Source organism: Bombus pascuorum, chromosome 8, assembly GCF_905332965.1.
Source record: "Bombus pascuorum chromosome 8, iyBomPasc1.1, whole genome shotgun sequence".
Taxonomy (NCBI): Eukaryota; Metazoa; Arthropoda; class Insecta; order Hymenoptera; family Apidae; genus Bombus; species Bombus pascuorum.
The window spans coordinates 15,715,829-15,728,780 of NC_083495.1; the positions used below are offsets into that span (position 1 = coordinate 15,715,829).

The 12,952-nt window shown below is 36.2% G+C and overlaps 2 protein-coding genes across 3 annotated transcripts in view; one reads left to right on the top strand and one right to left on the bottom strand.

Moving 5' to 3' along the window:
- LOC132909915 (uncharacterized) overlaps nucleotides 1–12,952 on the top strand; it is a 118,816-nt gene that overhangs the window by 65,770 nt on the left and 40,094 nt on the right. For both annotated transcript variants that reach the window (XR_009658640.1, XM_060965143.1), the window contains exon 3: nucleotides 7,911–7,979. Coding sequence is in view for 1 of the 2 variants with exons in the window: in XM_060965143.1 (XP_060821126.1) it covers nucleotides 7,911–7,979 (69 nt within the window). In the remaining variant the exon portion in view is untranslated. The remainder of the gene's footprint in view (nucleotides 1–7,910; nucleotides 7,980–12,952) is intronic.
- LOC132909873 (prosaposin) overlaps nucleotides 1–12,952 on the bottom strand; it is a 296,649-nt gene that overhangs the window by 41,333 nt on the left and 242,364 nt on the right. The gene's annotated exons all lie outside the window — the stretch shown is intronic.

Genomic DNA, 12,952 nt, shown 5'->3' on the forward strand with positions numbered 1-12,952 from the left:
CGAACGAACAGACTGTATCTTACATTTTTGATTTATTTTCGCATAAGAAACTACCCGCTGTCCTTTCTCAGCTTTTACAATATTTCCGACCACGCTCTCTATGGAAAATATTATTTAAAATAATGTGGTACGATATTTTTCCATCTCCCTTTGTTAAATATCTTACAACTTTGTCGTATAACGTAGATATTATGTTATGGCTTTACACGCGTGTATACGTACGTACCAAGTACGAACGCTTCGAGACGGTTAGGTTACGTGCGCCTCTCGCCAACAGCCATTCGAATCCACTCGAGGGGATCGAGATTTTACGACTGCGTGCATCCCGGATAGATCTTTTTGTGCGTAACTTCCACTCGGCGGGCACACGCAAAAGCCACGCGGAATCCTCTATAAAACGTGCTCGTGTCCGTGCTTGCGCGACGACGAACACCGTGCTCCGCACGAAACGATCTTTTATTACGATCGCTGTTAATAATCCACTGAGCAACGCTTTGTCAACGAGAATAATTTGTTGCTCGGATTTTGGCGAAAATCAAATTGAAAAACTTCATTTCGCCAGAACGAATTTATTTTTACAAATTTATGTTTGCAAATATCGTTGCCTTCTCGTGGCTAAGTAGCTTCAATAGTGTCGTCGATTAACTTTTAGAATCGTAAAATTTATGGCTCTAGTAACCTTGCGAGTTTCTTTTCTTTTCGATAATCTTATAATAATAATATAATCGTACTTTATGATAATGGCACGTCGATGCAATTTATGTTTGCAAATATCGTTGCCTTCTTGTGGCTAAGTAGCTTCAGTAGTGTCGTCGATTAATTTTTAGAATCGTAAAATTTATGGCTTTAGTGACTTCGTGAGTTTCTTTTCTTTTAGATAATCTTATTATATCGCTTTGTATAATCGCACTTTTTGATAATGGCACGTCGATGCAATTTATATTTGCAAATATCGTTGCCTTCTTGTGGCTAAGTAGCTTCAATAGTGTCGTCGATTAATTTTTAGAATCGTAAAATTTATGGCTCTAGTAACCTCGCGAGTTTCTTTTCTTTTAGATAATCTTATTATATCGCTTTATATAATCGCACTTTTTGATAACGGCACGTCGATGCGATTTATATTTGCAAATATCGTTGCCTTCTCGTGGCTAAGTAGCTTCTCTAATGTCGTCGATTAATTTTTAGAATCGTAAAATTTATGGCTCTAGTAACCTTACGAGTTTCTTTTCTTTTCGATAATCTTATAATAATAATATAATCGTACTTTTTGATAATGGCACGTCGATGCATTTTATGTTTGCAAATATCGTTGCTTTCTCGTGGTTAAGTAGCTTCTCTAATGTCGTCGATTAATTTTTAGAATCGTAAAATTTATGGCTTTAGTAATTTCGCGAGTTTCTTTTCTTTTAGATAATCTTATAATAATAATATAATCGTACTTTTTGATAATGGCACGTCGATGCAATTTATATTTGCAAATATCGTTGCCTTCTCGTGGCTAAGTAGCTTCAATAGTGTCGTCGATTAATTTTTAGAATCGTAAAATTTATGGCTCTAGTAACCTTACGAGTTTCTTTTCTTTTAGATAATCTTATTATATCGCTTTGTATAATCGCACTTTTTGATACTGGCACGTCGATGCAATTTATATTTGCAAATATCGTTGCCTTCTCGTGGCTAAGTAGCTTCAATAGTGTCGTCGATTAATTTTTAGAATCGTAAAATTTATGGCTCTAGTAACCTTACGAGTTTCTTTTCTTTTAGATAATCTTATTATATCGTTTTGTATAATGGTACTTTTTGATACTGGCACGTCGTTTGAACAATTGTCGCTTACGATTCTCTTATCCTTCCTTAATACATTCCTTGTTACGTGTTAAAATGTGACCACTCCACCTTTACAATTGCATCGTTTTTTCTCACCAAGAAGTTTCTTCGTTTTAGATAATATCGTTCCTACACACTGTCCGTTGTTTCCGTTGTATTTTTAATTGCAAGCCATTTTATCCAAACGCGCAAGAGTAAAAATCCAATAGTTGCATCGATAGAGCATACTACTTGCGCTTAAATAATTGAAGCGGCAGAATATATATGTCAACCATAGTGTAAACCATACCGATTCTTGTACCATTCAGAATTGATATTTACATTAAATTTTTCTAGAATGACGTGCATACGAGCAATGTGCCGATATTAATAACCAAACCGATTTGTTTATCGAAATCTGTATAAAATTCGAATAAAATCTTCTTAAGGCGACGAACTGTAACTCTTCCGGGATAAATTTTCTCGTTAACAGTGTGACACATCGTGATTTTTCCAGTAGCTTCTCATTTCGAATCTCGAGAATCACATCTCGAAGATAAAAAATATCGCACGCAGAGTAATTTCCATCGAGACGCAAAAATATATTTCATCCGCGACCGCTTTCTTCCATCTCGACGAGTGTCTTAAAATGTCTATAAATGGAAATCTTATCCATTTCGCGTATATAGATCGTCTGAAGTCGCATGTAAGCAGGCGCTTCATCGTGTGCATGCACTCGATCACCCGCATTTCCTTTTCTTTCGGCGTATCAAAGGAATCAGAAAGTTTTACGACACAGCTCCGTCGGAGGATATTTTATATTGCATCCAGATTTCTCAAGAAAACGTCGACGAATCAGAACCGCTAACCTACTTACGTCACCACTATTTCCCCGGGAAGTGGAGTTAATTTATTGTATTAAAAATCGATATTTCGCTTCGTCAAAATTTTTACGCCTTTCTTCCTTCATCTATTTTTAATATTGCATTCGTTATAGGATATTACGGTTACAGTACAAAGTTTAACATAATTTATATGTATGTATATGGATACCAAATCTTTTTAGTTTTTTACTTTCTGCAAGAAATATCTCGATGGACTAAACATAATTTTTTATCTTCGATTAGACTCGGAATTAAGCGTATTGCAAATAGACTCGAATCGTTAAATGGAATAAAAGGAGATAGTTTTAATTGGAAGATTGAACCTGAAGGGGTGTCCTGAATTAGGATGTTCTGAAACAGCGTCCTTTTGTGATTTTTTTTAGAAGGGAAAGAAAGAAACGAAGTCATTGAATTTTGAGGTATGGTTTTATATATATTTAACTAATACAAAAAAATTTTTTTAAAGTAAAATGGAACATATATAACAGATTTCTAAGCCTATTTCATGGGCTGCAGTTTTCAATCGGCGTGAAAGATCCACCTCGTAATACTTGACTGAAACAAAAAACCAAAAAAGGATTAAATTATTATATAGTTTTCCTCTCGATGAACTAAAAAAATTCGTCAAAAAATTTATTTAAAAAATTGTTACATCACCTTAAAGTTTATTTTTTCTTTTTATTACACACATTTTTTCTTTAAACCCGCCAAAATTTCTAATTTCACACTGTTTTCTGTCTTTGTTTTGGTTCATCGAGAAGAAAAATATATAATAATTTAATCCTCTCTTGGTCTTTTGTTTCAGTCAAGAATTACGAGGTGGATCTTTCACATCGATTGAAAACAGCAGCCCATGAAATAGGCTTAGGAAATCTGTTATAATTCTTTTTTATTTTAAAAAGAAATTTTATTATTTTATTCGCTAAATATATATAAAACCATATCTAAAAATTCAGTGACTTCGTTTCTTTCTTTCCCCTCTAAAAAAAATCACAAAAGGACGCTGTTTTAGAACATTCTAATTCAGGACATCCCCTTAAACAAGAAGAGACGTATTTTTCAAGTACATTTGGAGATTAGAATAGCTTTTAAACTCGACAGTTTTAAGGCTTACGTAGTTTATTGTTCCGCGAATTTGCAAAGTGAAATTTAATTCGTTCGTGTAAAACCTTCGGTTAATTCTCGCAAGTAATCAACTGAAAAGATACTTACGGTAACAGAGTAATTTTAATAATATTTCTTTGGCTCGTTTTTACTTATTAGGTTCTTAGCTGCTTCTTCATTTTATTAATGGAGTATACTTTCTCAAGAAAGTATTAAAGTTGGTCAGTATTGGCAGTCGAATTGAATATCGCTTGCTTTATTACTCTGACTGAAATTTTGTTTGTCGTTTACGTTGCCCATATCGCAGGATAATATAGGTAACCAAGGATCGATTTTACTGAAATTAATTGGACTATGAAGTTCAATTGTTTCGGTTTTGGTCGAATGTGGACATATCGTACGTAATGGTCGCGAGTGATTGAAATTCTGGTTTAACGTCCTTGTTCAAGCATGCGTTTTTTTAGAAGAGAAATTTATTTGCATCCTTCATTATTTGACAGAGTAATAATTGTTTCTACGGATGTTATCTCGAAATGTATATTTATTTTTTTTTTTAATATTACGAAGTACTCGCAGCTTTTTGATAGCTCTCAAAAAATTTTATTAGTATTACAAATGTTTAGAATTCTATTTCAAAGAATCGCGATAATTTTTGATCTTCGAATATTATCTCTATGAATCATCTTATATAATCGAAAATATATATTAATTTATATTCTACATTTTCTTTGTACAATATATAGACAAATATATTAGATTTTCTTTTCATCAACTTTCTTTCCATATAAATAAAAATATTAATCTTACTCGGTATAAACAAAAAATTAATAGAATCTGGGTATAATTCCTCTCCAGTATAAAACCTATAATCCTTATGAAAATATCATTCAGATTTTATCTGAATATCAAGGACAAAATCGTTACGCGTTTATTCGTTTTATTTATTATTTCTTTTTTACTTTTTAAAGTGCTGGCGTTTGATATCGCGTAGGTAGGAGGCAGAAATTTGATATAAATTTATTTTCCGAACCCATCAATAAACGCCGGGAGTTTGGAAAAAAATTCGTGTCTATTGTGTCGAATCTTGCGCGTTTTGCACACTCGTATTCGCTTTTTTCGCACCATTTCATCCCTATATATATTTTTTTAATTTTCCATATGCTATTGCTCTTCCAATATAGTGACATAAACTTCCATAGCACATCGATCTTATAATTTATAGTTTAACAATAATCCATATATTCCAATATCTTGTCAATTCCTTATAAACTAACGACAGACAAACAAATAAACAAATTCACAATAAAAAATTGAAACGACTCACAAAATTGGCGACAACGATTCTTACCACCGGAAACATAAAACAAATAAGCTATTAAATTATTTCTCCCTTTTTTCTCTTTTTATTTGAAACTTCAATGAAGCTTTATTTTTACTACACGCGCATATAGACACCGAAGACGTACCTGTACGTGTAATTTATATAATTTAATAAATGTACGCACTAATTAATCGGTACATGCATCTACACAATCTTTTAATAAAACTATATCTGCCAAACCTCTACTAAATTCCACGTTATCCTATTTTAAATATTTTACATATTTTCGTACATTATACGTATCGGTTGCACTTTTAAATTTTCCACAAATATATAAAAATCCAAGGTCGAATAGAAACAGGAAGCAAGAAAGTTTGGTACGTAATTAAACGATCGCGTAGCTGCTGCTAAACAGGAGCTACGGGTAGACGAATGACTGGAAAAGGAAGAAAAATAAGGAAGAGGAAGAGAATTAGAGGAAAAAGAAGGAATACTCTAAACAAGTAAAGGAATTGTGGACAGGAATGTAGACAGACGAGTATACGCGTCTGGGAAAGAAGACGCGCGAGATACGCGTGATTTATATACTGCGATATATTCGTAATGTCGAAGTAGCTGGCCAGAGTACACTTCCAATTATCCAAATTCCTTCGTCGGGATGAGAAAACAATCCAACGTGTGTTAATAGCGTGCATTACGCGGCAGGATTTTTTTCTTAGTGAAAGAAATCGACTGTGTATTATATCGCGTAATGGACCGATTGCGGCTTTGTGATCCTTTTTCGCCAATCTGCTATGAATCGGCGGATTTTATACTTCTCTGTCATGGCTTTTTCCTGTTCTGGGGTGTGGAAGCGAAGCTGTTGGTTATCGTGGGCGAATTTGTTGAACGAATAACGACAAGAACAAGAAATTATTCTTATTAAATAATAGTAGCAGATATATTTTTCACATACTTATTAAATTAATAATGGTAAAAGAATAATAGTATAATTTTCCTTAGATAATTATGATCTTCGTTTAATATAAGTTCATAGTTATTCGAACACGATTGATGATTCGTTTCGCAAATTCTTTCTCTGGCAATCAACGACCTAAGCCAAACCACCGAAAGAACCAATCATTACGGAACCGATCGTGTCTCTGGCATGGCTTTTTCCTGTTCTGGGGTGTGGAAGCGAAGCTCTTGGTTATCGTGGGCGAATTTGTTGAACGAGTAAAGACAAGAATAAGAAATTATTCTTATTAAATAATAGTAGCAGATATATTTTTCACATACTTATTAAATTAATAATAGCAAAAGAATAATAGTATAATTTTCCTTAGATAATTATGATCTTCGTTTAATATAATTTCATAGTTATTCGAACACGATTGATGATTCGTTTCGCAAATTCTTTCTCTGGCAATCAACGACCTAAGCCAAACCACCGAAAGAACCAACCATTACGGAACCGATCGTGTCTCTGGCATGGCTTTTTCCTGTTCTGGGGTGTGGAAGCGAAGCTCTTGGTTATCGTGGGCGAATTTGTTGAACGAGTAACGACAAGAACAAGAAATTATTCTTATTAAATAATAGTAGCAGATATATTTTTCACATACTTATTAAATTAATAATGGCAAAAGAATAATAGTATAATTTTCCTTAGATAATTATGATCTTCGTTTAATATAATTTCATAGTTATTCGAACACGATTGATGATTCGTTTCGCAAATTCTTTCTCTGGCAATCAACGACCTAAGCCAAACCACCGAAAGAACCAACCATTACGGAACCGATCGTGTGTACGCGGATCTCTCATGCGATTATCATGCCCAATCGTTCTCCATCTGTTCACGGTTGTCCATCTTCTGGCGAAAGAGAAATTCCATTCTCGTGGCCGATCTGGCCGGTCGGATTTTTCAGTGCGTAGAGTCGCTCTCAGATGCAATCTCACGCAGAGGAAGTCGGCACGTGGTCACGCATCACCCGACCACCCTCGCGACTGTCATTATCTCTGCTGCTGCCGGAGAAATTCCCAGAGGTCGAGTAGAGTCGCGCGTGGAACGAAAACGAACGAGACGGAGGGTATACGAACGGACGAAAAGGTTAGACTGAAATGAGAGAGAAGGACGAACGAAGAGGAAGAGAAAGCTACGTGCTGGATGGATGGAGACGCGGAGGAAGACCAACAATAAGCGAAAACAGAAGAGCAGACGCAGAAAACGCAGAAAGAGATCACGGAGAGGCAGAGAAAGAGAAGTTACGAAGAAGCGAGTCGCCTCCTGGTGGTAATGACAGCCCCCCGAACGGACACTTCTACCCACTGGGAAGAGCTGTTTGTTATTAAGATCGTTTTGGTTGTGTATAGTACGCCTCGGAAGCTAATAATTGCTGCTGAACCTAGGGAAATTAACACTGGAACCGTTGGACTCAAAATGACCAGTTTCAGATTCTTTTCTTTGCGTTAACTTTTGATGAATTTCTTCTCTCTATTATTCTCAAATTTCTCATCCGCCCAGCAACAAATATTTCTCATAGGATAAGAACGTTAAAGAGTGGCAAAGCGTAATAATTTATTCATTTTTTCATTTTAACGCGTCGATATTCGTTACACTCTACGAGGCGAGTACATTTTTTATCGTACATAATGTATTTTCCGATAGAAAGATAAAGACAAGTCGGTAATTTTTATTCAAACGTTTGATCCATGGTTGCGTTTCCGATCTCGTTCTTCTTCTTGCTACCTTATTCATATATCGAACAAGAGAACGTGTTTCCATATCTCTTTCGTAACAAAAATCTCATTTCCAGGATTCAAGCAGAAAAGCAAGTAAAACCTTGGCAAACGATGCTCGCCGAAAAGAAGCAAACGACGCATCGGTAAGAAAAACTTTCTTTGAGCGATTTTCCGTCTTCCTTTGCGCGACTTTGCTTCTCAAGAAAAATCAATCCGGCCAAGAGAATACTTCGTCATACCGCAAACGATCTTTCGTCCAAGACGAGCAACAAAAGTTTCCTCGTTTTCTCGTAATTTTCCCAAATTGTGCGTTTGAGCAATCCGTCGAACGTCGATGTTATTAAATTTCTCCGGCCGAAATAAAATATCGTAAGCGACATTAACAAAAAATTAATTAGTGGCCCAGGCCAGGCAAACGTCATCATTACGCGCCATAGAATCCTGACGAAGTCAACGTTTCATTTAAATAATCGCCGAGCGAAACGTCCGAATAAGAAAATCATTCGTCCAGTCTGTGGGCTTCTGGGTATGAGATGGCCGCGTGAAATAAGTTTAATAACAACGGTCAGGGTTCTCAGTCACCAGAGGTGTTCGCAGTTGGACTGTCATTATCTTCAGCAGAGAACTCAGCCTTTCATAACTTTACCCTTTTGCCTGCTCTTTCGTTCTTTTCATCCTGCTTTTATTACGCTATATTTTGCTCCTTCCACGCCGATTTTATCTCCGTAAGCTCGCTTTGCGTTTTCTACTTTTGCGTATTGTTTTTCCTGGTCATGCGTTTAACGGGGTTAATGGAAAAACGGTGCAAGCGTGTTGTTTCTTAAAAATCGGACAAATACGATATTGGAAATTTCGTGTTTATCTAGAGGATTTTATTACGCGAGTTTTTCAGTCTCGTTGTTGCAACTAATCGAAATATTGCAATTAAAACACTATTTATTCACATTTTTGAAAGTTGTAACACTTTTATTATTACCGAGTAACGATGCAACATAGTCAATGCACTAAAAGGAAATTTAATTAATTTTCTCCTTTTATTCAAGTATGTATATACATATATATTTTTTTAATTATGTATAATCGTACTGTAGTAACAGGTAATCAATTATACAGAGAACAAAAAAATTTCGACAAGTTCAAACGATGAAATCCAATAGTTACGAAAAAAAGAAATAGAGAAAGCGAAGGACGTTCGATAATCATAGTCATTTCGTAGCACAATTGGCGATTAATTATTAACATTGTATAGCCTACATTACCCGGCATTAACGTTTCGATAAAATATTCACGTAATCTTTCGTAACGTGTTTGATTAATTACTGGCGTACCATGCTACTCGCATTTGCTCGTGCTATTAAACTTCATCGTATCCATAAAGATCGAGATCAACCTTATTTGCATATTATTATTCGTTATACCCAGAGGGGTCATTAAGCATGATGAAACTGCAACGCATATTGATACCATCTGAATGGTTTCTGTCGATATCAATGGATCAGAACCGTAATGAATCAAGTCCAAAATTGTCTCTATCTGAATTTATTAACTGGCTTACATTGATCAACTTTTCGTCCGATACCTAAACGAACAATAATCTTCTTTTTCTGAAAAGTTGATGTCGAAGAATATAAAACCGAAAGGTGTTAGTTTTTACCGTATTTACTATTTTATCGTTCCTTCCTATCTAGAAGTTCATTTTTTTATCCCTAATTTACAAACTCTCCGCGAATTTTAGAAAGCGATCAAAATATTTTCGTAAAAATTTCTCGAAAATCATCTTTGGCACGTCCTTGCATTTAATGCTTGCTCCAGACGAACGAACCTAGTATTTTCAATTGCTATTACCACTTTATCTTTCTCATAGAATTCCTAAGACACAGAGTGGTACAAACCGACGTGATTAACGGAGCAAACATCTAAAAAATGATGCAATTAAATAACTAGACGTCTAAAATACAATACGATTAAGAGAATGGACAACTAAGAAATAAAGCAACGCTGCTGGCAGATAGTGGACGATACTTCATCGAAGATCGATAACGAAAAAAATATTAGAATTTATGGAACGACCAAATTCATTCGTTAATTAAAATCGTACATGGTCAGTGGCGTAAGGTAATTAGCAAAAATTTCAAAGGGACTTTTACATGGACCTGACTCCCAGGATGGTTCCTTGCCGTTTCAACGGCCGCGTCCCTTTCTCTTCTCTCGCCGTTTACCAGAGTCGGCCAGGAAAAACTCATGTTATTAAGCCACGGCAAAAGTGCTCTTCGTCCCTCCGTCCTTTCTTCAACGCCGCTTCTGTTCTCCGCGCCGCGACTCGTCTTCTTTCTCTCTGTCGGTGCTCGCTAGATTAGTTCATTACCCGGCTAGCCGTGTCTTCTGTTTTTGCATGCCGTGGAAATAGATTTGTTGCAAGATCGACGCTGCGTTCTTGCGTACGTAACGTTGTGTACACCGTCGTTCAAAAGTATCCAAGCGCCTGCTTATTTATAGCGATATGTAATTTAATTACGAAATTATTACATACCAAGATGATCAACGATGATTTTTATTTTTGATTATGATTCGTTGCGGATGTGTATTATGAAATCTTATCGCGTGTCTATTACCATTCAAGCTTTTCCTAGAAAATTCAACTAGAAAATTTAGCTAGAAAATTTAACTGGAAAAAATTGACTGTGTTATAGAAATTGGCTTTCGAAAATCAATGCGAAAATTAACGCTAGAAATACTACATTTGCAAATAGATTACTTTTCTCTGCAACTGGTTAGAACGTTTCGCTGTTTTTGATAAAACTAATTATTTTATCGAAATCGAAACGTGGTTTTATCGAGTATCTATTCCATGTACACTGTCGTTAATATCGTTTCAAGAAAACCGAACGATACGCCAAATGCAACTATCGGATGTAGAATTTTTCTATTCGTTTATAAAAAAATCTGAAAGCAACATTACGATTAAAACCCAAGACCATAAATTTCAACTATACCTATCCTATTCCGTTTCTATCTACTTAGAAAAGTCCAAAACTAACGCCAGAATTAAATAGCAAATCCCTAAACTTCGTCCCACGAATTCTCGCAAAAGGAAACAGAAAAGAAAGATCGTTCGACGACTCCCGTAATGATTATTTCTCCGCGCAAGTTCTTCGTTCGATGTTTCGATCTTGAATATATTTCACGCTAAAATATAGTTCTCGAAACGAAGGTTTTCCGCGCGAAATGGGCGGTGTGCGTATACCTGCGTCGCTATCGTCCGGTCATTGATCATTTTCGTAACAATTTTGCTCGCGGTCCGATAATCGCGCGAAAGATATCGCCCCCGATGCCTTTCGCTTCGGCTACGTATTACTCCAGTGGGTTTAAAGAGGGCGCGTTGCTATCAAAAGCACTAAATCAGTGGTCAGGACGCGTGTAACAAAAACAAGCATCAGTGGCGGCGAAGCATTAACACCGTTTTCGCAGTGGAAGAAGTTATGCAGATTGTGTAATTACTGATAAAAGTTGTAGCTCCGCGTTTCTTTCATCCAGCGATAGGGTCGGCTTAGGTTGCGTGTTCGAAATAACAATAATTGCGTTACGTTTCGCTAAAATGCGTTCCTAATCACGCTTTTCATCGTAGCCCTTAAGCAGCGTGCGAGAAAATGAAATTACCAAGATCAAAGTAGCTGTAAGGTGTGGCTGACACACGCGCGTAAACTTCCACGTATCGGCCCGAGGAAAGTGGAATTAAGATTTTTAACGTCAGACCCCTAGGATATCTTCGAAACTGTAACATTATTCCGAAGGGCGGCTCGCGTGGTCATTTCTCACCGTCTATGATAACTGTCGGCACAGATCCCTAGTTAGAATAAGGTCCGTTTACAAAACCAGTGCTTCGTGGGGAAATAAAATAAAGTTGAAATTAACATGTTCCTTAAAGCAACTTTTATATTAGCTACAACCAGATTAGACGATTAAGTTGATTCACGTCAAATTATTTAACGCAGCATTCTGGCGTAACAGACGTCACTACGACTGATTCGCGTGAATATTTTTTCATATTTCTTTTATTCAGAACATTATCGATAATACGAAATTAAAGTAAAACGCGAAGAGACGTTTTTGACACTTAACAGCTATTACAGGTGAAATTTCACCGCGTGAATTTTGTTTTAATATCGTCGTACTAGAACGAGACGATCGCGATGTTGTAATTATCGTAAACGGTAATTTTTTCATATTTGCTTACCTTAACAACAATAATGAAACGCTATATCGCGTCTGTTTGACTACGTTGATTTTTAAAATAAAACAAAAATGCGCGGTGCTTAGTAATTAAAGTAGAAAAAGATTCTTTTACTTCGATCTCTTTTATCATTTATCAGTGTCGAAGTGGTTATCACTTCTCTAGAAAGAAAACTCTACGTCTGGTCTTTAGTTTTCTCAGGCACCGAACCCATCGACAGATAGGCGACGTTGGCTTCAGGGCTTTCAGTCATAGGCCAACACTGCTAGCGTGCGGATCTGGATCAGCTCAATTATATTCCGAATTTCGTATTTACATTTGAGTATTTTAAAATATTATTTTCTACCTTACAATTTATCCACGCGTTCCTTTGTATTCGCATACATCTAGTAACCTCGACAATCAGACCATGTACGATCTCGTGAATTATCGTCGATGCGCAAGATGACGATCAATTGGAAGAGAAAAACGAACAATTTTCCCGGAGTTTGTAAAGGAAATCAATGTTTTTCGGCAGATAGGTTGTCTCGTATAGCTCGTTGTAAAGGTTTATGCCACAGCTCCGTCCTCCATTTGTATCGCTCAACGTGATTATTGCGTGATTATTACACACAGCAGAGCAGCTGCTGTCTCAGTCGCCGCCAGATACCACTTTGGAGTATTTACACGATCAACTACAGCTTGGAAAACCACCAGTTTCGTAACCAGAAATAAGCAGAAAGATTCGAAATCGCTTTTGCTTCATTCAAATCTCGTATACAATTAGTCAATTAAAATTGGTCCGATTTAAAGATAGTTTAAAACCACGTAAAGCGAAGCGACCTAAATACGGTGAAAAGATCGAGGACGTGAGAAGACAGAAGAAACGTGGACGCGTGTGTTGAT